The 26610-nt window shown below is 40.1% G+C and overlaps 4 protein-coding genes across 4 annotated transcripts; 1 reads left to right on the forward strand and 3 right to left on the reverse strand.

Annotated features, from left to right (window-relative positions):
* Positions 1-710: 710 nt before the first annotated feature.
* ONS95_013543 (uncharacterized protein) lies at positions 711-1904 on the reverse strand (the record flags this gene model as incomplete). Its single annotated transcript, XM_058507195.1, has 1 exon — positions 711-1904. One exon carries the CDS (start codon positions 1902-1904, stop codon positions 711-713), a length of 1194 nt encoding a protein of 397 aa, XP_058357926.1.
* Positions 1905-2411: 507 nt separating this feature from the next.
* Positions 2412-2966, reverse strand: ONS95_013544 (uncharacterized protein; the record flags this gene model as incomplete). Its single annotated transcript, XM_058507196.1, has 1 exon — positions 2412-2966. One exon carries the CDS (start codon positions 2964-2966, stop codon positions 2412-2414), a length of 555 nt encoding a protein of 184 aa, XP_058357927.1.
* A 334-nt stretch (positions 2967-3300) lies between these two features.
* Positions 3301-6844, forward strand: ONS95_013545 (uncharacterized protein). Its single transcript, XM_058507197.1, has 12 exons — positions 3301-3691; positions 3740-4716; positions 4772-4821; positions 4895-5029; positions 5077-5200; positions 5248-5320; positions 5368-5488; positions 5543-5800; positions 5847-5932; positions 5977-6161; positions 6211-6314; positions 6368-6844. The coding sequence occupies exons 2-12, from the start codon at positions 4626-4628 to the stop codon at positions 6836-6838; spliced, it is 1698 nt and encodes a 565-aa protein (XP_058357928.1). The 5' UTR covers positions 3301-3691; positions 3740-4625; the 3' UTR covers positions 6839-6844.
* A 15973-nt stretch (positions 6845-22817) lies between these two features.
* Positions 22818-23414, reverse strand: ONS95_013546 (uncharacterized protein; the record flags this gene model as incomplete). The annotated part of the gene is made up of 1 exon (XM_058507198.1): positions 22818-23414. One exon carries the CDS (start codon positions 23412-23414, stop codon positions 22818-22820), a length of 597 nt encoding a protein of 198 aa, XP_058357929.1.
* Positions 23415-26610: the final 3196 nt, after the last annotated feature.

Consider the following 26610-nt stretch of genomic DNA (forward strand, 5'->3'; position numbering starts at 1 on the left):
TCTGAGAGGTTGATGACCCGTCCCCAATCAATATCTTTGCTGTACACTACTCCGAGTCTTGGGTGGGTCTTCCGGCTGGCTGCCATGCTCGATTTCCTGTGAGCAAAGTCTACAATGGCGTTCCTGAAGACCAGGGTATTCAGTGCAATTGATTCCACAGCTGTTGCGCGACATCCTATCAGGTTGGGTTGACTCAAAGCAGTAGAGCTGTGTATTGGGGTGGAAAGGTGGACGGCTTGTTGAACCGGGAGTGGCTTTTGAATCTGTCAGGTATCATACCTTATTGACTGTCTGCGACCAGGATCTGGAGCTGGTAAGGACATTCGCCCGCCTTGTGCGCTGCCTCTTATCCATGTTTCCTTTACTCCTGACCAGTCGCAACCAGGGCTGACACTCTCATCGCAGGTAACTATAAAATGTCAATGATTCCTCTTAGTCCCTCGAACGATTCCGACATCCATCGTAACGCGATCTGTCCGCTCTGTCAGAGTCCTGACCGCAACACGTTCCGAGGTCGAACACCACTACGGAATCTTTATTTTGTCCTAAGCATATCTTCTACAGTCATATCCTCCACGAACTAGCACTATACACTTCGGCCATTCCGTCACAAGTCAGAAATGGAGTAGCAACATATTTGGAAATCAGAGTGTGTGGATCAGGACTGGGATGCAAAATCTCCTTGCTTGATGCTTGGATGTGGGAATAATCTATACAATTGTGATCTTCTTTACCTCCCCTTCGTCGAACCATCGACCAAATGGCTTGTATTTATCCCGTCTATCGTCATGGTCCGAGTCACCCTGTGATAGAAAGAACAAAGCGTGCCAGCTGCATTTGAATATCCCCATCCTAGAATACTCTGATCCTGACCTATGGCAGAGAATGAGTCCTTGAGTTTCATCTTTGCCAGAAAGGGTTCTCAGCAGAAGGACCGGTACTCCGAGCTGGCCATCCGCCATTGAAGGTCGTTGATCAATATACACATAGGCAGGGATCTCTTCGTGGATAGTAATAGTATCACTGGTTTTCTTCAGGCTTGCTGACGACCAAGGGTCGTGCTGCGCACCAATCGAAAACAGTGTGGCAACTCGGACCTGGCCCTTAACAGTCAAAATCCCCGACTTCACGGCACCATACTGGCCTCCACCATCGACGAGTTCAGTCCGAACGTCAATGATATCCAGGGACGCGTCTGGTGCATTCTCGTTGATTGCACTATCGGGAAACGTAATCGAACAAGAGATACTAGACCAAGACCACGACGGGCCTTTCATTCCCAGAACTGCAGTGTTCTTGAAGTTATCAAGGTTCACAATAGCACGACGTCTGTTATACCATACTAATTCATAGGGTAAGCGAGACTTCCAAAGTCCAGCAAAGTACTCATCTCCCAGTAAGTCGGCAAAGCGGATTGCAAGACCGGAAATCGCAGGTAGTCTGTCGGAATGAAAAGTCAGTTGGCGACTGGAGTATAAATCCACCAGCATCTGCCACATTCTGTAGGGGTCCGACGAGAAGAAATTGGGAATCCCATAAGCCGTGACTCGCTTGATTGGGGGTTGCCCTTTCAGCAATGTTAGTGCAGAATGGGAGAGACGGTCCAGTGTCTCTTCTTCGTCAGACATGAAGCTTCGATATCCATCGGTCAGAATTCGGTCCCCTTTGAGCTGGCAAATCCACTTTGTCTGGTATGTTCCGAAGTCGAGAAGCCGAGAAGACAGGAAGCGCTCTTGCAGCGCCCATGCTCTCGCATCTAAAGGCTCTATCGTTAAAGTCCTATCGAAGCTGGGGAAAATTTCGACCCTCTCAGTCGAGCCATTTAGACACCGGTAAAGCAGTCGAAATTGCTGTCCAGCAGCATTTACGACATCTCGTTGCCTATCTCCAAGAAACGTGCACATCACTTGATCGGGAGGCCTTCAAGGTCAAGGTTGCCTGGCTGTATATGACTGGCATCAGAACTATTTCGACAGCCTTGTCTATTGGGTCGTCTTGAATAATACAAAGAGAGTCAATCCACAGATTTGGGACTCCCAGCTGGCGCGCTACTTGGACCGCATCCTGCACGGTCTGCGGCAGGGACGCGACAGCGAGTCCCAACAGATGACTCTGGATGTTGCTGACTGTCGTGATAACCTGGCCCTGCCGACCCCAACAATAGCTCAAGGCCATGTATTGCACATGAGAATGGCCTTTTGTGTTCCATAGTTGAACGATATCGCCATGTTCAAGTGAGGTAGTATTAACTCGTACGAGTCGAGACGGAAGGCGAGCTGCGCTAAGATTTCTGCATGTGGGATGCTTCGTCATACAGTCGTCCAGCCATCCCCTCATCATCGAAATGCTACTCTCTGATGATGGAGTAATATTGAAGGGGCGCGTTGAAAGCTCGTGAGAGCTCTCGGTACCTAACGCGCAATTAGCAGCATCACTGCAATGTGCAATGGCCTGAAATCACCAGGATGCGCGACGATATCGAACCTCTTATATTCTTTAAAGATCGGACGAAATCTCGCTTCAAACGGATGTATTGGTTCGGCTGTCTCTTTCAAGCGTTCTATTCCTTGGACGACCTGGAAAGCGATCAATGGTTCTAGGGGCGAATCAATGCAGGCCAGCAGCGAATCGTCATCCTCACGATTGCGGTTTAAGAGTTCTACCAAGCGCTGTAGAAACAGACACCCCTCACTCGCGGCTTCGTGAGCCTCTCCCAACGAGAAGTCAAATATGATTTCATCGTGCCGAATGTGTAGAGGATGCCCCTTAGCTGGGTCCCTCAAACTCATGAGCTCGCAAAACTTCTCACGGCCTCGCTGGGCCTTCTCACTTGGATGAGGGTCATATCGACGAGCGAGAGTTCTCTCGACCCAGGCATCGTCCTTCTCTCCAAAGTCAATGACCAGCCGTTGACAGATTCGGCATGAGTGAGGAGGAGGAGGAGGAGGCTGATCAGGGATGTCCATAATTAGAGTAGAGGCCAGGAGGCTTGACCTAAGAAGTTGTTCGTTCCCCGTGATTTGTTTTAGTGGCATAACCTCGTAAGTTGGTGTGGAGTGTGAGATAACGAATAGTGGGGTTTGGAGGTTAGAATGTGCCAAGAAGAGGCGCTGTGCTGGGTCCCCCTCACTCCTTGTCCTGTATGACCTCGGGTCGGCCAGTCAAAAACCTGATTCGAGGTCACTGGGACGGCGAGGACGGTAAGCAGGTTAGCCGATCATTCTTTAAATCTGCGAGTAAACAAAGCCTTCTGTTGATAGCTGAACATTTGAAATCCCTAGAAATACTTCCTATTCCACATCCTCACAATACAAGCAAAGTGCAACAAACAATACCAGTTCCCCCCTCCATCCAACTCTAATCAACATCCTTACCATTATTGCAAACCGTAAAACGCAATAATTGACTCGTCATTCCCCCGACGCTGACCAGGCTTACGAAGGTTACGAGTCACGAATCAAGATAAGCTTATCGCTCGCCAAGTCCAACCCAAGAACTCTGATCCCTCTTGGCATATCCAATATTCTTTTCCTTGGATGCAATGCAATGCAATGCTTTTCTCCTTCCTGATTTAGAATTGTGGCATTTCTCTTGGCTCTTTGCGGGCAAAGCAGCCCATTTACTCTACGAGTAGCTGGTGATGATGATGATGATGATGATGATCAGTGCATGCTGCAGCCAGTACTGTACAGTAGGTGTCTTTCGCATTGTATTGTTAGTCCTGACTTCTTAGTACTAGGCTTACTTAGTATTGTTCGTTTCTTGATTCGATCGAAATACCAACCTTACTGTACAGTACCTATCATTTTGGGCACTATTTCCTTGCATTGCAGCCACAACCACCACCAGCCACCGACAGAACGGCCAAAGATACGCCGACATAAGTCCTAATAATGCCAAGCGGCTTGTTTCCTTCCCTTTGCAGCTGGCGGGGTTGAGATTGTGTGAATTTGTGGAGGCAAAGGGGGGCTTGGTTAGTGTTAGTGGGGAGGTACTGTACCGGGCTACGTACTGTCGGATATGCTGAAGCGCTGGAAGTCTGGGAAGTGAAGATATCCTGGCTCGCCTGGTTTCTTCGCCTTCGAGAACGATGCTTCGGTCCTTCCGTACAGGGCAAGGGCAAGAGCCAAGAAAGATACAGGAAGAGATAAGCTGGAGCTGGGATTGGCCAGGAACAGGCACTGAATGCAGGGTAGTTGTACCGCACCGCATCACCGGGTCTGTCGCTTTCTTGTTGGCTGGGGTTGGGGATTGCGGTTGGGGTTGAGCTTGGTAGTGGGAATGACAGAAATGGCAGGCAGGCAGGTAGTCTTGCAGTCTGCAGACAAAGAGGACCTGCACTAGATTGGATTGTCGGGCAGCATGGGGAGGGGAGGGGAGGGGAGGGGAGGGGATGGGAGACCAGAGCAGCACCGTCGATCGTTTATAAAGATCTCAAGCTTCCCCCTGGTGCATAAGTAGTTTGGTTTCCCAGCCCAGGCTATTCTGGAAACTTTCTCGAAAGGCCTCATTGAAGCTTCGTTCAGGTCAGGTCAATCCAGTCTAGTGAAGCCCATATTGGTGCCGGTACTGTACTTGGATCATCTCAGCCTCACGTACCTGATTGACAGCCTTGTTCCGTCACCATGCGTTTCTCTTCCGTTGTTGGTGCTTTGGCTGCTCTCGCTGCCTCGGCATGTGGAAAGGAGCTGGAGAAGGATGCTGCTCGAGCTGCTGGTATGTCTACATATTTGGAGGAAGCACATGGGTACTCAATTGACATCTCTTGCAGAACTCTATGACTCCGGTCTTGTTCACCAGAAGATTTTCAATGCTAAGTTGGTAAGTTTATCGCGTCCTACAGCTTCCTGTGGACTCATCTCTCTCACATCTCAGTTCTGACACCTCTTTGCAGGCATTCTTCGAGGCTGAACAAGCTGCTGGTTCATACGATACCTCCATCTACCCCAGACTCAACTACACGAAATGTGTGAATGGGTACGCTGCAGCTATCCCGGGCGACCCCTTGCACACTTTTAAGTGCAAGAACGTACGTACATCTCAATACCCGAGTTTTGCAGCAATTGACCTTTGTAGATGGACCTGTACGACTTTATTAACCATGCATCTCTCGGATCGCCTCTCTTCAACACGCAGTACAACCAGACTGGTAGCTCGGTCTGGGGGTGGACCGACCCTGAGTCTGGGGGAGAGATCATTGGTGAGTAAACTTCCGAGCTGTGCAGATTATCTCACTGACTTCCAAAGCTGCTGGACTCTTCCAAGGAACCTCAATGATTGAGATCCTCCCAATTGGCCGCATGGTCTACCTCGGAATGCTGTAAGTTTCCCCTGCCCCTCCAAACAGCTTCATTCTGATATTCCCAGCCCATCATACTCCAAGCTTGATAACAATGCTTTGTGGCGTGAAGTCCGTGGTTACAAGCATTACGTCCTCATCGCCAGTGAGCTTTCCGGTCACGGTATCCAAATCTTCGATATGTCGAAGGTAAGCAAGCAGTCATCAATTAACTTTGCCTGCATTCGCTAATTTTAAATTAAGCTTCTCGACGTCGACCACGCCAAAGCCCCTGTCATGTTCGACAACGTGGTGGGATCGGGTATCGCCGGTCACTTCGCTGATGTCCCGCTCGGTCGCATCCACAATGTTGTTATCAACGAGGAGCTGGAGTATGGTGTTGCTGTTGGTGCGCAGCCCAGAACGGGACCTTGCAAGGCTGGTTTGATCTTCTTCTCGTTGAAGGATGTCAGCAACCCAGTTACGCTTGGTTGTGATGGCCAGGATGGATATGTTCATGATGTGAGTTTGCTGGTGCCTGTACTTGAATGGTTGCTGATTTGGAAAGGCTCAATGTCTTGTCTACCATGGTCCAGATACCAAGTACGAGGGACGTGATATCTGCTATGGTTATAACGAGGATACTCTTACCATGTAAGTAGACAGTTACCTTTCTGGAACCATGCTGACAAGACCAGCTACGATGTTACAGACAAGAAAGCCTCAAAGGTCATCTCCAGAACTTCATACGAGGGAGCTTCTTACACTCATCAAGGATGGGTTTTGGACACCAAATGGCAAGAGTGGCTTATCATGGACGATGAGTTCGATGAGGAGGAGTTTGCCGGCCCAGCTGCAGATGGATATCCAGTGACCTATATCTGTAAGTCTCGTCCACCTATATTCAGAGAGTCGAACCAACCATAATCCAGGGGACATCCGATCTCTCGAAGCCCCCAAGCAAACTGGACTCTACAAGGCAGCCGTCAAGGGAATCGACCACAACCAATACGTGATTGACGGTCTTTCTTACCAAGTACGACTTCTCCTCCCTCCTGCCCAAGATTGCAAAGCTAACCCAGTCCCCAGTCCAACTACGGCGCCGGTTTCCGCGTCTACGACGTCTCCTCCATCCCCTCCGACCCGACCGGCAACTCCGTCTGCGAAATCGCCTTCATGGACATCTACCCCGAAGACGACGCGGTGGAAGGCGGCGGCATAATCGACTACTTCGGCACCTGGGGCTCCTACGCCTACTTCAAGTCCGGCTTCATCTTCGTCAACACCCAAGAGCGCGGCGGCTTCCTCATGAAGATGACCAAGAAGGAAGCTTGTAAGCCGAAGTCCTGCAACGCGGATAACTGCCTGAGGGCGATGCGCAGTACGAGCGTGAAGGGCCGCTTGGAGGAGAGTCAGGCGTTTTGTGGCGAGTTTACGAAGACTTTTGTGGCGGATGTTAGTGTGGTTAAGGAGTATGCTAAGGGTCCTTGTGCGGGGAATTTGATCTCGAGGGTTAGTAGTGCGTGTAGTTGTTTGCCGACTGTGAGTGCCAGTCCGTAGGTGAGGGGGTGAGGGGGTGGGTGTTGAAGGGGGGGATGATATGTGTGTGTATATGGGGGGTTGATCGATGGGACATGAGACATGATGATGAAATGAAAGAAAAATAAACAAAACCACACCACTCGCGTGGGGAAGCTACATAATGCTATTCTTAATTTGCACACCAAATAGTACTTCTCATGCTTAGTGGTTCTGCCATAACCACAAGCCAAATCCGCATGAGCAAACTGGTGTTCTCAAAGAGATCAATTTAGAACCGAAGACATGGCAGAGTCGAAGTCCTAGTATTCATATGGAGCAAATCCGAAAGACAGCAGCAAATATAGGTACACTACCGGATATATAGGTAGATATCTTCTCCTGATGCATCTCAGCACGTGACATGAGGTTGCAAAAAGCCGACCTGAAAGGAGAGCCCAGGCGAGCCAGAATTGGAACGAAAGTAAGGATACTGGGGAATAAACAGAGGCAGAAAGGGAGCTTTATCTCATGATACATTTGCAGAGGTAGATAGGTGAAGGGACGAAGACCTGGTCTCTTCCGTCGTATATATTATCTCAGATAGTTATTTCTTACTTGAAAACCGCCCGCCTAGGTGCGCATAGACCTATTATCGCTATTAGTCTATTTACCTCTACTTATTATGCACAGACTATTCATTAGTTCATTTACTTTAACTTACTCTTTAGCGCTATACTACTACTTAATTAGGTAACGCGTAAGTCTAGGTAGGTTTTCTTACTATAAAGCATCTAAGGGAAAATAATACTGATTTATATAGAGATTAATTTTAAGCTGACCTTAATTCTTTAGTTACTTTACTATAACTTAATATATAACTATTTAAATAACTTCAGGTATATTATAGATAGTAAGTAATCTATTTATCTATTAAATGAAATATTTATTTTTACTTATATTAATTTCCTTAAGAGTGAAGTATATATACTAAGACTAAGGTATCAATTTCTTACTTATACTTAGCAGAATAGTCTAACTAGAAACCTTCTTAGTATTTTCTAATAACACCTCTATATATAAACCTGAATATCTTCTAAGGATTAGAAAGATATACCTGATTACTTCCTATTATTCTTTTTATAATATCTTATTAATTAATAAAGTTATATCTAAGTAGGCGTTACTTAATATAGACCCTAACCTTTTTTCAGCTAGAAACACCTCTGTGATTTCTTAACTATATATTCTTATATAATATAAATTAATATCTAAGGATAAGAAAAGTATATAAAGTCGCTTTATATTATCCTTTTAATTATAGCTTATTAATTAATAAAGTTATATCTAAGTAGGCGTTACTTAATATAGACCCTAACCTTTTTTCAGCTAGAAACACCTCTGTGATTTCTTAACTATATATTCTTATATAATATAAATTAATATCTAAGGATAAGAAAAGTATATAAAGTCGCTTTATATTATCCTTTTAATTATAGCTTATTAATTAATAAAGTTATAGCTAAGTAAGCGTTCCTATGCTTTTACGCTTACTTTTTTTCAGCTGAAAACACCTCTATGATTTCTTAACTATATATTCTTATATAATACGAATTAATATCTGAGGATAAGAAAAGTATATAGAGTCGCCTTATATTATCCTTTTAATTATAGCTTATTAATTAATAAAGTTATAGCTAAGTAAGCGTTCCTATGCTTTTACGCTTACTTTTTTTCAGCTGAAAACACCTCTATGATTTCTTAACTATATATTCTTATATAATACGAATTAATATCTGAGGATAAGAAAAGTATATAGAGTCGCCTTATATTATCCTTTTAATTATAGCTTATTAATTAATAAAGTTATAGCTAAGTAGGCGTTCCTACGCTTATACGTTTACGCTTTTTTAGCCAGAAACGCCTCTATTATTTCTTAACTACACGCCTAGATATTACCGCTGATCCTTTTATAAGGTAGGATAATTGTAGTAAGTAATATTATATTACTCTTTATTTAATAAGTCGTTACTTATAAGAGTCGCATAGGTTCAGGTATTAAAGTAGATACTAGCTACCGCCTTATATCTATTTCACTTACTTTAACTTACTTCGGTTTCTTATCTATAGTTTAGTTTTCTAGTATTAGTTAAATCATATTATATATTATCTTATCTCCTATTAGCTTATTTACTTCAATTTACTTCGGATTAGTACCCTAGTATTAATATTCTAGTTCAGGGCTTCGACCTCTTAAGTATTAATATTATAGTCAGCTTAACCTCACTTTCTTTCTTTATCTTTAATTAGCTTATTTACTTCTTTCCTTACTTCTAATTAGCTTATTTACTTTAATTTACTTTAGATTACTATCTAGGTATTAGTATTTAGTACTTATATCAAGTATTAGTATTATAATCAGCTTACCTCACTTCTTTTCCTTATGTCTAAGTCTTTAATTAGCCTACTTACTTCAACTTACTCCCTAGGCACTATAACTACTTACTAACTAATACTTTCTCCTTAGCGTCTCTTATTATATTAGTATAATAGACTAAGCTATTCGCTAGTCCTCTTAAGTCTCTCCTTAGTATTAGCTAGATATTTATTTTTTAGTATTTCTTATATATACTATTAGTATTGTACCGGTAAACAAATAATAAGTGTATATTAATATACGTTAAAATCCAAGGTTCAGTTTAAAGGTGTTTAAAAGTATATATTATAAAGAGTATCTATAGGTCAGAATATATACTACCTTTCGAATAATCCCCGGTTCGTATCTAAAAAGGGTTTATCCCTTAACTAGGATTACCTATACTCCTGATTTCCTTTTATATCTCTATAGTAAAGGTCTATAGACTAACACTAGTAAAACTTCTTTTAGAAACAAAAGGTTTCTAATAACTATAAAAGAAATAAAAGAGAGAACATAGATATAATAATAGGAACTAAAGATATAACAAAGTGACGAATATTTAATTATGTATATTAGTAGCCGGAATATCTCCGGTTACTATCTGAAAGCACTTCTCCTATTATATAAGGATATAAATAAATTATAATCTATAACTAAACTATATCTTAGAACATAGAGAATACGTATAAACTCGTAGAGAATTAAATAATATTATTATTAAGTTGATATAAGGTTCTAAGGAGTTAAGGGGTTAATGTTCTATCTAGTAGTAGTTAATAATATAAAAGTGGAAGATAATAGTAATAGCTAAGTAATAATAGTAAATAATATCGTATTATATCCGAATCAGGCCTGAATCGTATACGTCTATTTATATAAAGACGACCTCCCTTTTAAAACCTTTTCTTTTCTCTATTAAATAACAATAATAATAACAACTGTAAGTTTAGAATTAATAGTGTTTACCTTAGAGATTCTCACTAACTATAAGATTTCTTTCTATAAGATTTCTTTAAAAGATATTAAACAATTTAAGTAATTTAAGAGTAAATATATCTTATTCTAAGAGCTAACGTACTAGTAGAGCTCTTTACTAATACTAATTAGTGCTAATTCCCTGCCCCCCTAGTACCCTCCCGGCTACGTTCCGTATATAGTACTATAAGTGTATTAACTATCAGAAGAAGAGTGATCTAAAACTATACGAATTCCAAAGTTCCGTAAGCTTGAAATACTAGTATTATACTAAGAATAAAGATAAATACGAACTTATAAGTATCCTCTAATCCGAGTCCTTTTTATAACTCCTCTAATAATAATCCTTTATAACTAACAGAAGTAGATCCTAGTATACGCGGCCTTTAAGTATCACACCTTCACTAATACTCTTACTAGTAGAGATATAGCCGACCTTCTTAAAGCTAAAACTGCCTTATAGAACGTTATCTCTATTACTAAGGCTAATATACTAAGAGATATACTATTAGCTATAGAAGTCGTATTAGTAGAGGTTTATACTATATATAATAAGATAGCTAGAATCGCAGAATAAAATACTATAAGTATTTCTCCTTCCTTAACTAACTCCTCTTACCTCCCTTTATAAGATATAATCTAATACCCTATATTATAAGCGATACTTATAGTACTATAGAATTTAGAAACTATATTAGGGAAGCAGAAGGCTCTACTAAATAGTCCGAGTCTATTAAAGCGTTATACAAGGATAAGTACTTAAAGGACTCCTAGAAGTAATTCAGAGGAGAATTTAGCTAGTAGTCCTAGTAGTTCTAGTTCTAGTAGTAGTTCTAGTAATAGAAGTAGCTTAGGTATTCGCTTTTCTAGCTTTATTATAATTAATTAGCTCTTTAGAGCGAGGGAAGGTAGTAATAATACTCCGGCACTTAACCCGATCTCTCTACCTCCTCTTCCTTAAGGAGAGAGAGAAACTACTAATAGTAGTCTTAGAGAGAATAGTATATAAAAGTAAGGGTTTTCCGGCTCTATTTTAGATTAGTTTTATAGTTAGTTCTTTATAGTAGTATCTTCTTTATACTTTTATATAAGAGTAGCTCTCTATAGTGAAACTAGCAATTAGTCCTTATTAGAGTATTATTATAAGGCCGCCTGTTAGCGCTTTAAATTAAAGGGTAATTATCTTGAAATAAAAGTTATTCCTATTATAATATCTTACTTAATTATAAAGAAATAAATAAGTAATAAAAGAGAGTTATAAAGAAATTAATATAAGAAAAATAAGTGAACGCGTTAAAATACCTCTGCTATAGGTCCGAATCGACCTTATTTAACCTCTTTACCTATCCCTCTACTTTTATTATTAACTAGTTAGTATTAATAAACTCTTAAAGAGCCTTATTTAAACTAGCCTTTATTATAGCGTTAGTAAGGTTACTTGCTCTATCGATCTATTATATCTCCGTTAGTTCTCTACGCTTATATAATTAACGAATTGCTATAATATTAATTATTAAACGTTTCTCCTTTATAGTACTAAGTTTAATAATATATTTATAAAGAGATAGAGAATCAGTATAAACTACAATAGGAAGCCTTAGGAGACCTAGCTTATTAGTTACTATATTAACTGTAGTTACTAGAGATATTAATATATTAATCCTTGCTACTATAGTATATAATTCCGAAGCGAGTACTACTTAAGTAACTCTCTTATACTTTATAGAACTTATATATATTAAGTTACTAGAAAGAGAGAACCTCTAAAACTCCTTCGACTTAGTTCCGATTACTAGTATAAAACTGATCTAAGAGCTAAGGTCTTTATTATTTATAAAAGATCTATTAATAAAAGCGTAGATCTTCATAGAACTTAGGTCTATAGGAATATACTATAGACCTCTCCCTAGGTTCTCTATTTACTACTTAAGATATATATTTAGGGCCTTAACATTATTAAGTATTAGATTCTAGTGTTATACTACTACTAATAAGTTAAACGTAGCTTCCAGCTAATAGATTATTATAAGGTAAGCTCCGTGAGCTTATTATTCTATATAAGCTTTCTTATAATCTCTCTTAGTAATATCAACTTACTTAAGCTTTGTACCTTAACTCTTCTAAGATATATAGAAGCTACTCTCTTCTATACAGATAGTGTACTTATTAAATATTAGCGATTCGGATTAGTTTAGGACCTATATTAGCTTAATTATAAATCCGGCCTAATTAATTACTTCTTATTCTTTTACTAGGAATATCTCGTCTCCTAGAATAAGAGTATTATCTGTTTATATCCTTACGATTCCGAACTTATTAGTTCCTTTAGTACTTACTAAGAGGTATAGGTTATAAGTTAATATTTCTATTTAAAGGCTCCTTATATAATACTTATAATATATATTAAACTAATAGTTTCTAAACTTAAGTATATCATATAATAGAAGCACTACTATAAATATTATTCTAAGTGGAAACTCATTAGTAATCTCTTCTAGTAGCTACATAAATATCTTACGAAGAAGCTTTATTACCGCTTAAGTATAAGCTTAAGTAATATCTTATATTACTAGCTTCGATTCAGGGTTATTCCGGATATATTCCGGATAGCTAAGTACTATAGCTAAGTATATAATAAGTCTTTAACTAATCCGTTAGATTATTAGCAATTAAGTTAAAATCTCTTGTTTACCCTTATTATTAAAGTATTAAATAATAAGCTTAGATTTCTTATATAAGTTTACTATCTCTTTACTCTTAACTTCGTCTACTATCCTAGACTTAAAGATATACTAGCTTTTTACCCTAAGGTTATCTTTATAGATAAGGATAAAAATACCTCTTTTAATAAGGGCTTCGTATTCTACTTAATAGGATCTTTAAAATAGTAATCCCGGGGTTATAATCTTATCCTCTAATCGTAGCTAGATAGAAAGCTCTTAATCTCTTATCTCCTTCTCTATTAAGAACGCCTTAGTATTATATACTATATATATCCTGGTATTATAATTGTTATTAATTATTAGTAGTCCGTTGATCTACTCTATAAATAAGATCTTAATACGAATAGGTTTTAGTATTAATTCGGATATCTTCTAAGTTTATTATTCCTAATATTAAGTATCCTCTAGTAAATTTTCTTTTCTTTACTTAACACTAGAGCTATCTATAGTAAATAGTTAAATAGAAGTAGAATAGAATATCTGTATTCTACTATTCTTTATATTAATCTTATAATCCTTATTATTTATTCTTAAGAAATTATAAGGTTCTTCTTATTTCTTAGATTTCTCCCTCTAGATAAGTATCTTATTATTAATCTGTAGATTATAAATATAGGTAGTTCCGAGGCTGTTTTAGGTAGCTAATGTATTATTAACCTTATATATAGTATAGAGCTTATATATAGCTTCTATAGCTTTCTTAATAGTCGCTGCCTATTATTCGACTAATAGATTAGGAGGATCTAATTCCGTTATCTTAGGGTATATACTAAAGACTAGTAATATAGGGACTAAGCTATTAGGCCTAGTTATATTATTTATAGCTTTAATAGCTATTTATAAGCGTTCCTTAGTGTTAAGATCTTCGTATTCTTCTGTGACGATTTTATAAGTATAACGGAGTAGATAATAATATCTCTCTACTTTACTAATAGAATAGTATACTTTCACCGGAATAAGTTTAGGGATAGTTCTAACTAACTTAAGTAAGCTTCGAAACTCCTTAGAGTTAAAGTTCGTTCTATAGTTATAAACTAAGAAGTCAGGTAGTCTTAAATATATATCGATCTATATAGCTTTAAATACGTTAAATACAGATTAAGTAGATACTAAACCGGACCCTTTTCGAAGCTATCTTACTACCCTGAATCCTATTACCTTATTAACTATATAAAGGGTATATTAATCGCTAAACATTACGATATTAATATAAACTATGTAATTAAAGTTAATATTATTGTAAAGTCTGAATCGGAACTGATATAAAGCGTTTGCGTGCTTCTAGTAATACTTATATATCTCCTTCACCTATTATATAATATCGGAATCCGGTATATAACCTACTTAGTCTAAAAGATATTATACACGTCGTACTAATAGGTGACTAAATCGCCTATAGAGTCTACGAATCTCTGTTTCCGTTAAGTGATAAGCTAATATATCTCTATCCGAATACTCTAATAATTAGTAATATTAATCTAAAAGAAGCTATATATACCTACTTTTCCGGATAATCAAGTACTTAATATCCCCTTGAACTAGGGCATTAGTAAGGTTATTATAGTATATCCCTAGTCTATCGAGCTATTAAAGGCATATTAAGAACAGTATATTAGTATCTATAATTGTAAATTCCAACTATCCGATAAGTATATTAATTATAATAGTTCTTAATACTACTCTCGTACTAGCTCTAAAATAGATCTAATAATATCCCGCTTCTCTTTTATTAAATATAACTTTCTAGGTTCGTTATAAAGCTCGTAACTAATTAAGACCGCTTATATTTCTCTTTAACGCCCTAGTATTAATTAAAAGACCTTAAAAAACTATCTCTAACTACTAAGTAATAAAGGCTTCTATTATTATTTTAAGCTCTAGTTACTTAACTATACTTTAGAGAACATGAGTTACCTTACGCTTCTCGAGGTACTAGAGAACTTGCCTTATATTATACTCTATTTCCGATATATAGAATATAGTAATAAAGTATACTATTCTATCTCTATCCTTTATATCTACTTTAGTATTATTAGAACAGTTATTATTATCTTCTATAGAAGTATCGGAATTATTATTTTTATAGTCTTTACTAAGTCCCCTGAATTAGTCCCGATTAGGCTCCGAATCTAACTCCTCTCTTTTAAGGTATATTATATATACCTTATAAGACTTTTCCGTAGGCTTAATACTCTTAGCTTTCTATTCTATAAAATACCTTACTTTTAAAGCTACTTACTCCTAGTTAGAGTAATAGCTACTATAATAGTCTATCTTCTTATAGATAATATACCTTATATAGCTTAAGAATACCTTAAATCTATTTATATATTTATTCCCCGGAGAGAACTTTATCTTTTAGTCTAAGTAGTAAGTATTACTATCTATAATATATATTTAGGACTAATTCAGATTATTCCTAAAGTATCTCTTAAATCTAGATCCGGAATCCTATATTATTTCTACGCCTATAGCTGCGCGAAGGCTATCTATTAACGTAAGGAATATCGGAAGTAGCTTAAATAAAGCTATTTTAAATAAGGGATTTCCTAAAACTCCCTATACTAGCTTATTATATAATATTTTATTATTTTATATACTATTATCCTTAAGACCTAATTAGATATTTTATAGCTCTCTCGTGAAGCTTTCTAACTACGTTAGAGCCGATTTACTTTTCTAAAGTAGCTTATTCTGAAATATAGAGAAGGTTATACTAAACTATTAACTTAAGTATTAATTAGCTTTCTCCTCTATTTTATAATTATTACGAGTAGCCTGTACTAACTCGTTAAACGAGTACCCCTTATTCTAGAGGTACTAGTAGTAGTATAACAAAGCTCTATCCCAGAGTATAAATAGAAATACCTTATACTATAGCATGAACTCTACTAATACTTATTAGTAAAGATTAGTGAAGATATAAAGCTTCTTATTAAGATAATCTCTAGCTCTACTATATTAAAGCTCCTTAGTATATATCTTATTAAAGCTTATAAGTGATTTAGCTTATTCCGGAGATATTAGTTCTATGATATACTAACTTAGATAAATAGGTTCTAAATATAGTCTGTTTTAATTAGGTACTTGAAAAAGGGGTAATATCCTATCTCTTAAGTATATTATAAGAGCTAGAGTAGGATCTAGTAAACTATTATCCTTTAGTCTCTATACTAGAGGCCGATTAGTATACTATCTCTCTAGTCTTATTAGAAATAATTCCTCTCTCTTAATATTAATAGGAGGAGAGGCTCTATAGAGATCTTCACCTTCTATAGAAGGTTTAATATATAAAGGTTCTTAGGAGTCCAGATACTAAAATAAAACCTATCTCCTTAGGGGATTACTTATCTGTATCTTCCCTTAGCTATTCTAATACCTTATTTCTATATTATTAAGGGCTATAATCTCTATAGATAGAGATAACATATTAGGCGAATTCTAATAAAGTGTTTATTATATTTAGTTCCTTTCTTAATTACGAGTCTGAATCTTATCTGAAAAAGAGCTAAATAGTAAGTCTAGTAGTAGTTTAGTTTCCCGCCTATCTAGCTAGGTATTCTCTTACGCTTAAACTACTATTATAAGAGCCTAGGAAATCTATAATCCCTTTTAATATTAAACGTAGACCTGATTCCTTAAGAGATAGTCTTAGAGCTCTTATTATTATTCGCTTATTATCTTCTTAAAATCGTCTGCTATCTAATCTAGAAAGTATTCCTAAAAGTCTTAGAATAATATCTTTTCTTTAATACCTTTCCTTATAAAATAATCTATAAATCCTCGAACTAGACTATTAATATCAGCTTTTATAAGACTAGCTAAAGGTGCTCCAGGAGCTAGTGTTCTATCTTATATTAAGGTTCCGCTATTTCCAACTTCTACTTTAGGTTATTCTATAACTTAATCTATTAGAGTTACTATTATATCGGAGGCGATTCGTAAGTATTTTAGAAGTATCTTTTATATCCCGGAAATATCTAACTAAATAGCTCCGGAAATATCTTAATAACTATTAAAGAGTAGTTATTATTCTTTAGTAGTATAGAACTTACTTTACTTAATTTTAATAAGAGTTCTCTAATTGCTCTACGAGACTTACTCTACTTAGTTTTAATAAGAGCCTGCTAATATTAATTTAGTGTTATATCCTAAGAGTTAACTCTATTATATTTAACCTATCTATTCTATAGTATAAGGTAACTACTAATTAGTATTAGTATTATACTAGTAAATAAATAATAAATATATATTAATATATATTAAAATCTAAGGTTTAGTTTAAAGGTGTTTAAAAGTGTATATTATAAAGAGTATCTACAGGTTAGAATATATACTACCTTCTGAATAACCCCCGGTTTATATCCGAAAGGGGTCTATCCCCTAACCGGGATTACCTATACCCCTGATTTCCCCCTATATCTCTATAGTAAAGGTCTGCAGATTAACATATTGTTACGAACGCACTCAGAAGGAGTATCACGTGTGTCTTGGCCCTGAGGCTCGGCAGCATTGCTGCACAGAGAAGCCAAGAACTAGGAACGAAATCACGGGACCATGTGTCACGTGATGGCATGGAGCTTTTGGAACCATAGGGTCCAAGGTTCCTGGAGCCTGGGATCATAGGACCCATAGGGATCCAAGGCTAACGAAGGTTCTATATAAGACTGGCACGTCTGCCATTAGATAGGAGCTTCGTGCTCAACTTCAAATAGTATTCTGATACTTAGTAACTGTCTTCCCGTCTACGTGATACACCTACCTCTCGATCATCAGAGATCAACTGCAGCCTTCTGTATTTACAGCGAGTAAATACCGGACCGTTACACTTTGAGCACCTTCTCGTCAGAGGTACCGACTCACGAAGACAACATGTCCTCCGTCAAAGGATCGTCGAACGACCACTCGGCTCCCGCCAAGGCCTTCGACCCAAAGAACATACCCAAGATCGCCGCCCCGGATCTCTACAACGGAGACCGATCCAAGCTCAGAGCATACCTCACGCAGGTTAAGCTCTATACGGGCTTCAACGGTCACCAGTTCGCCACGGAGACTGACAAAGTCCTTTGGGCTTCGTCCTTTCTCCGGGGATCTGCCTTCAACTGGATCGAGACCTTCCTCTCGGACTACATTCAGAACCGAACCAAGGATGGGAGAGTCTCCACGGCAATGACCAAGGAATCCCAGAAGATCTTTATGACCTTCGAAGGTTTCGAGCATAGGATCAACCGCGTCTTCGGCGACATTGATCAGAACCGTACCGCCGAACGGAACATCCAGAACCTAAAGCAGGTCGGGTCAGCGACCACGTATACTGCCGCCTTCCAGCAATTCGCGAATCAGACCAGCTGGAATGACGACGCCCTTCGGGCACAGTACTACAAAGGGTTGAAAGACGGAGTGAAAGATGAGATAGCAAGATCGGACGCGCCTACCGACTTGCAAGAACTCATCGAAATGGCTGTCAAGATTGACAACCGAAACTACGAGAGGGCACTCGAGAAGAAAGGCCAATACCGCTCCGGAACGCACATGCACCAAGGAAGAGGGGGCAATAACAAGAAACCATTCTACCCTCGGGAAATGGAACTCGATGCGACGTTCCGGAAGCCAAGTCATCAAGGAAAGCCGCGCAACGGCGGGCTATCTAAGAAAGTCATGAGCGAGCGACGAGAAAAGAAGCTGTGCTTCGAGTGTGGCCTCCCTGGTCACATGGCCAGCTCTCATCGACAAAAGAAGTCGTGGACAGACAAGAAACATGCCAACGCAATGGGACGTGGCTCTTACAATGAACCAACACGACAACTCGCCGCGACGTATCGACACATGACTACAGACGAGCTCGAGGAGAATCACATCCACACCCAGTTGGGCGATTCTGACGACAGCGAGCGAGATTCCGCGAGCGTCGTGGATCAGCTCGAGCAAACCGTCGTCAGCACGCCCCCTGAGGACTATGTGTATCGAGACAACGACAGCTCTGGGCCAGACGATGACACAGAGTTAATGCCAAGTGACAGCGAGGAAGAAGCCCAGGAGCCAGAGTGGACTCCAGAACCAGGGCCACCTCAACCTGAACTCTCAGGACCAGGAGTGGGTGAAACTTGGGAAGTTACCCAAAGAGAAGAGAGCCTGTATCAGGTTAGCTGTAACACTCGCCACTGGACCAATGTAGCCACCGGGGTTACTTATCAGGAACCAGGCCTTGTCGGCTTGGGGGGTCCACCGTGGGGGGCAAGGTACGAAGTAGTCTACCGGGACTATAAGCGTATCGGATGGAGAATGGCCGGCAGCTGGGAAGGACCGACGACCTTTATGCAGCACTTGCCACTCCAGAATACCGTCATTCTTAACACCAGCGCGCCACCAGGGGTGGGCGAGGAATGGGAAATCATGGCTGAGAACCGACATAATAGGACATGGGTCCACGTCAATGATGACGGCCGGTACTATTACGAGATGTACAACCCAGTAACATACACCGAACTCGGAATAGGGCTCGTATACAAGGTCAGCCTAAGCTATGGCAATCGAAGGGTATGGGAAAGTGTCCTCGACCATAGCGTACATTGGGAATATTTCTGTGTGCGGCAACTTGCCGCCATTGGGGATAAACATCTCACGTTGGAGGTTAAAATCAAGGGAGTCAAGCTTCAGGCGATGGTAGACTCTGGGGCACAAGGGAACTTCATGTCTCCTACTGTTGTGCTCGAACACTACCTGTCAACCGAAGTAAAGGACAAGGGATACCATCTGGTACTGGCGGATGGCAAGATCGCCTCCGATGGACTGATCGAGGTCCAGACCGCTCCAGTCCATATGGGCATCGCCGGACACTCCGAAATAATCCAATTCGACGTCGTCAGGATTGGAAGGCACGACATCATCCTGGGGTTGCCATGGATGGAAAAGCATAATCCTGTTGTCGATTGGCAGACAGGAAAACTTGAGTTTAGTCGTTGCCAAGACTGCTGTTATCCACCGGGAACAGAAGCAGTGAGCATTCGAGAGGTTAGCGCCACCTCCAAGGAAGAGCTCGGACACCAAGACAAGGGTCCACTGATGAAGGATATACCATCAGCATACAAGAAGTTTGCGGCACTGTTCAAAGAAGAACGAGGCATCGAGGCCTTGCCGAAACACCAGGACTACGATCATCGGATCGAGTTAGAACCAGGTACCAAACCGATATTCCAACCACTTAGGGAATATTCGGCGACAGACTTGATGACGATCAAGCAATACATCGATGAAAACCTAGCGAAGGGATTCATCCGAGAGTCCAAATCTCCATGGGGGAGTAACGTCTTATTCGCAGAGAAGAAAGACGGTGGACGACGAATGTGCATCGACTACCGTCGATTGAACGATGCCACAAAGAAGGATCGTTATGCACTACCATTGGCCAAGGAGCTGCGGGACAGACTCGTTGGAGCCAAGATCTTCACTCAGCTTGACCTAAGAGGAGCATACAACCTCGTTAGGATGGCTGAGGGTGAAGAAGAGAAAACAGCATTTCGCACTCGTTTCGGTCACTACGAGTACACGGTCATGCCCTTCGGCTTGACTAACGCACCAGCCACATTTCAGCGTCTGATCAACAATGTTTTGCGGCCTTACTTAGACGTAACGTGCATATGCTATTTGGACGACATACTGGTCTACTCCAAATCAGAGGAGCAACATGTGAAGGACGTCACAGCCATTCTCCAGAGGCTGGAGGACGCCTGCCTGTTACTCAAACCAGAGAAGTGCAACTTCCACGTGGACGAGGTTGTCTTTCTAGGCTATGTGGTCACCACCGCAGGATTGGCTATGGATCCCAAAAAGATCAAAGCAATCATCGAGTGGACGGGGCCCACGAATGTCAAGGAAGTACAATCATTCCTCGGGTTTGCCAACTTCTACAGGCGATTCATCAAGGACTACTCGAAAATCGCCGGGCCACTCACGGAGTTGACCCACAAGGACAAGGAATTCCACTGGTCCGACAGCGCACGAAAAGCGTTTGAGGCACTCAAAGCGGCTTTCATCGCGGAACCAGTACTCACTTCCTTCACCCCCGACAAAGAAATACGCATAGAGACAGATTCTTCGGACTACGCTATTGGAGCCGTGCTCAGCCAGCCGGGCGAGGACGGAAGATAGCAACCAGTCGCTTACCATTCGCGGAAACTATCACCAGCAGAACTCAACTACGACATATACGACAAAGAGTTGCTGGCAATTGTGGACGCAGTACGCGAATGGAAGGTCTACCTCGAGGGCGCCGCCCACGAAGTACAGATCCTAACGGACCACAAGAATCTCATTTACTTTACAACGACCAAAGAATTGAACCGACGCCAGGTTCGATGGTATGAAACACTCTCTACCGTTAAACTTCGAATTTCTTATGTCAAGGGAACGGAAAACGCCAGAGCCGACGCTCTGAGCAGGAAACCAGAATATCTCGCAAACAAAACTCACGAATCCCACACCGTACTGCGGAAGGATGGTGATTCGCTAATAGTCAATCACCGACAGCTGGCCTCAACGGGCCAGGTCGCCGAGAAAATCTGGAGGGGCTATGCCAACGACCCGGTCATAGCCGAACAGAAGAAGCAGCTGGGCGAAGGATTCTCCTTCACCTCAGACGGCACGCTTCTGTACCAAGGACGAATCTATATACCCACTGGGGACAGGATTAAATTCGTCACGCACTGGCATGGGCTGCCCGCTCATGGACACCAGGGGGTAGCTAAGACACTGTCTAGGCTATCCAGGGAATACTACTTCCCAGGTATGAGGAAGGTAGTCAAAGACGTGGTAGCGTCGTGCGACACATGCATCCGGAACAAGGCATCACACCATGCTCCGTATGGGCTCATGAAGTCACCAACAACACCACCTCGCCCATGGAAATCAATCGCTTTGGATTTCGTGGTCGAGCTACCACCCTCGAAAGACCCAGTCACAGGAATCGTATACAACTCGATCTGTGTAATAACGGATAGGTTCACAAAGTACGCGTACATGGTACCAGTACTTGGAACACAGGACGCGCCCATGATGGCGCAGGTATTCCTCAGAACAATCTTCGCAAGCCACGGAATACCAGATGAGGTCATCTCAGACAGAGACAAGCTCTTCACCTCGAAGTTCTGGAAAACTCTCATCGCGCTCTTAGGAATGAAGCAGAAAATGTCAACCGCATTCCATCCTCAGACCGATGCACAGACAGAACGAATCAACCAGATAATGGAAACTTATCTTCGGTGTTATGTGAACTACAAGCAGGACGACTGGGTGCAACTACTTCCACTCGCTCAGTTTGCATATAACAGCGCGGACCAAGAGACCATTGGAGTATCGCCGTTCTACGCGAATTATGGGCACAATCCCACGGCATACAACCCACCAATAGCCGGTCAGGGTACCGCGCAAGAAGCCATACTACAGGCAGATGAGCTTAAACAGCTCCATGAAGAATTGTCAGCCGATATTCTCTTCATCGCGCAGAGATCTGCGATCTACTACAACAGAAAGCGTAGCATGGGACCAACGCTCAAGGAGGGGGATAAAGTCTACTTACTCAGAAAGAATATCGCAACCAAAAGACCAAGTCACAAATTGGATCACAAAAAGCTAGGACCGTTCAGGATTGCCAAAGTCAAGGGACCAGTCAATTATCAACTAGCTCTGCCAAAGACAATGAACATCCACCCAGTATTCCACATATCTCTCCTCGAACCAGCACCGCCAGGAGCACCGCCTGCTCCTGTCACCGAAATACAACCGGTCAATCCGAACGCCGAATACGAAGTAGAGGCTATCCTCGACTGTCAGAACTACCACGGCAAAACACGATATTTGATCAAGTGGAAGGGGTACCCACAGTCAGAAAACACCTGGGAACCCAAGTCTAACCTCCACTGCCCTGGGTTGCTGCGAAGTTTCCATCAACGAAACCCAGGTCTTCCCAGAAGGAGTTCCCAAAGTCAGGCAGCGGTTCATCAACCAGGTGGAACTCGGAGGAGTCGCCGGCGGGCGGCGGTGTAGGTGGCCGAGCGGCAGAAGCTTGCTTCTCCCTCTCCGCTGCTTCCCGCGCCTCCGCCTTCTCCACTCTTTCTTTTGCCTCAGCCTCGTCCAACTCATCCAGAGTTCTCAGACCACGACGAAGCATTTCCCTCCCTCGCTCGCGAAGCTCGGCTTGGCGCTGCTCGAGCTCGCGGACGCGAGCCAGGCCGGCCATGGCCGCCTCGAAGGCCATATCTCTCTCAAACTTCAGGCGATCTTCCTCCATACGAAGACTTTGGAGGTCGTCGATAGAAACCTGAAGAGCATCGCATTTCACGCCGCGACGGACACACTCCCCACACCTCTGGGACTTCTCATTCAGGACCACGCAATTGCGATGGTAGCGAATACAATTGGAACACGGCATGCTGGGCGAGCCGTAGGAGTTGATCGTTTCAGCAAGTGCTATCCTTTGTTTGTATTTGGTGGTTTTGGAGGACATGATGAAAGAAGAAGACGGCCATGGGTCGTCGTCGGTATTTCCTTTGGCATACTTAAGCGTGGGGACCACGCTAGGCAAGAAGGGGGATAGTGTTACGAACGCACTCAGAAGGAGTATCACGTGTGTCTTGGCCCTGAGGCTCGGCAGCATTGCTGCACAGAGAAGCCAAGAACTAGGAACGAAATCACGGGACCATGTGTCACGTGATGGCATGGAGCTTTTGGAACCATAGGGTCCAAGGTTCCTGGAGCCTGGGATCATAGGACCCATAGGGATCCAAGGCTAACGAAGGTTCTATATAAGACTGGCACGTCTGCCATTAGATAGGAGCTTCGTGCTCAACTTCAAATAGTATTCTGATACTTAGTAACTGTCTTCCCGTCTACGTGATACACCTACCTCTCGATCATCAGAGATCAACTGCAGCCTTCTGTATTTACAGCGAGTAAATACCGGACCGTTACACATATACCTTTTACTCGAGGATACCTGTATTTACTATTCAACAGCCTATCTTATTATTAAGCTATCTATAAATAACACCGAAGGGCGCTCTAGTAAGGGAGTCGAATAGCGCGATTAATATACTCTTAGTAACTAATTAATCCTACTCAGACTTAAGATTAGTGTTATATTTATATCCTTTACTAATAGGGATAGTTGTAGAGGGATTAGTAATATTAATTAGTAATAGGATAGAGTTCGTAGAGTATAAGGAGAGGGCGGTAGTACTTTATTATTTAACGTAGTAAGCGCTAAACCTTATAATAACTATATTATATCAGGAGTAGGTATAAGAGAATTACTAGTTCAATTACTTTCAGTAGTATACTCTTTACTAGCTCTCTTCTTTATAGCTCTTAATATTCTTTTCTTTTATACTTCCTTCTTAACTACTTCGTAAAGTGTTAATAGCCTATTTAATAGGCTTACTCTCTAGCTCTTTTTATATTCTTACTTATTAAGCTAGGGAACTTATACGATTAACTTATCTTATATTAATTAGCTAAGCTTCTTATAATTAGACTTCTAATTAGTATATACTATAGCTAATATAAGAATAATAGAGCTTAGTATAAATATCTTAGGCCTTAGATAAAAATAACTATTTAGAAATAAGGAATCGAAAAGAAGAGTACACTTAATATACTATTCTTTTAATATCTAGAGAGTGAAAGCTCTATAGCTACTCTTCCTTAGTATATCTAGTCCTATATAAAACCTAAGTAGTAACTCTATTAAAAGAGAAGTTAAGTCGGGGTTATACCTTATATAATAGTTACGCTTCAAAGGATAGTTTCTTTTCTCGATTAGAAGCAGATATTTACTTAAGAGCTTTAGTAACATGTTCCGCTAATACGCTATGTTATATACTTCTTTATATATAGTAAGTAAGTTATCTCTAGATCTTATTTCAGACTAAGTCTATACTTTAAGTCTCTTACTATTATCTATAGTATTAGTCGGTTCAGCTTTATTAGTATTACTTATAGCACTCTTATTACTATTAACTGATTTAATATTACTTAGATATATATTATCTAGTACCTTACTAATAGAAGTAGTCTCTCTGAGTCTGAACTAAGTCCGTATTATAATACGATTCCCGGGTAATAGATAATAAAGGTTTTAGTATACTAGCTTTTATAATAAATCTGAGAATCTTCCCGAGGGCGAGGGTCTTATTTTTCTGACGGGGGCAGGGGAGAGGGGGAGGGGGATTTATGGCGAATAGGAAGGGGATCTTATAGGTAGATTTGAGAGGGAGGATGTTATTGTGGGTAAGTAAGTGGGGAGGGTGGTGCAGATTGGCGGAAATCAGATGAGGGGCCGGATGTGATTATTGCGATTGTGAATCCCTTCATTACGTCTAGGACCTATAGTTAACCTTTAAATAGGAGTAGGCTATCTTCCCGGAGAGTATACTATAAATCGGGTTCCTTTAATTCTTCCTGTTAAACTATTAGAGCTTTATATATTTAATTAATATAAATAAGCTCTATAACTAAGTTAGTTTCGTTATCTAGCTTAAACTCAACTAGAACTAAGTAGTATATATCTAAGAGCTTCTCTAGTTCCTTCAGAATATATAAGTCTAGCTAGCTTAAGTAGATCAAGGTCCGAGTACGTAATTCGTCCTTTATCTTAATTTATCTATTAATATCTTATTCCCTTTATAATAGTGTATCTACCGTAGTGTTCTAGTTTCCCGGGTAGTATATAATAGTAAAGTAGAAGTCTACTAAGATCTCTGACTAATAGGCTTATTATCTTATAAGCTTCTTAGTAGTTATAAAGTATTCTAACGCTTCATAATCTAAGAATACCTAGAAATATTAGTATCCTATTTATAATACTAGCTCCGCTCTCTAGTAGGTAAGAGAATATATAATAGTAAGTATTTCCTTATTATAGATATCGTAATTAAGTTTAGTAGGGTTTATTATCTTTAATAGGAATATAACTAAGTACTAACTATTACTATACTTCTATAATAGTACTCCTAAGATTACCTTATCTAAGGTATTAGTCTTGATCCGCGTTTTATATAATATATTATAATACTTAAGGCAAGTAGGGAATAGAATAGCCTCTTTTAAAGCTTAGAACGCAGCTAGCCGGGTAGGCGTTATCTTAAATAGGACTAAAGTCTTAGTAAGTTCCACTAGTAGTTTAGTAACTTTACTATAATTAAAGATAAATTTCTAGTAGAAGTTATAGAACCCTAAGAATAACTAGGTACCTTAGACTATTATAGGGGGTTCTTAATTATTCATGTATACTATCGCCTCTAAGTTAATCTTAATTCCTTCAGTAGTAATATAAAAGCTAAGGAACTTAATCTTCTTAATATAGAATTCACTCTTTCGAATATCAGTAGAGAGCCTATACTATTACAAGCGTTATAAGACCTTCTTAATATATACCTTATATTCCAGGTGGTTATTTAAATAGATAATAATATTATCTAAATATATAATACAGATATTATCTAAGTAGTTGAAAAGTATATTATTTATATACCGCTAGAATATAGCTAAGCTATTTATTAGACTAAATAGTATCACCTTACACTTATAGCTCCTATATTAAGTATAGAAAGTAGTATATTCCTTAGACATAGGGTCTATTCAGATCCGGTAAAATATACTCTAGATATTAATCATAGTAAAGATCTTAGCTTATCCTAATTAAG

Source organism: Cadophora gregata, assembly GCF_030347475.1.
Source record: "Cadophora gregata isolate MNR1 chromosome Unknown scaffold_7, whole genome shotgun sequence".
Lineage (NCBI taxonomy): Eukaryota > Fungi > Ascomycota > Leotiomycetes > Helotiales > Ploettnerulaceae > Cadophora > Cadophora gregata.

Bases quoted from the DNA above. Each gene is read 5' to 3' on its own strand.
- ONS95_013545 (XM_058507197.1), top strand. From the start codon at position 4,626: ATGCGTTTCTCTTCCGTTGTTGGTGCTTTGGCTGCTCTCGCTGCCTCG. The intron at 5,801-5,846 runs GTGAGTTTGCTG...TGATTTGGAAAG, and splicing joins AGGATGGATATGTTCATGAT to GCTCAATGTCTTGTCTACCA. The intron at 6,162-6,210 runs GTAAGTCTCGTC...ACCATAATCCAG, and splicing joins ATATCCAGTGACCTATATCT to GGGACATCCGATCTCTCGAA.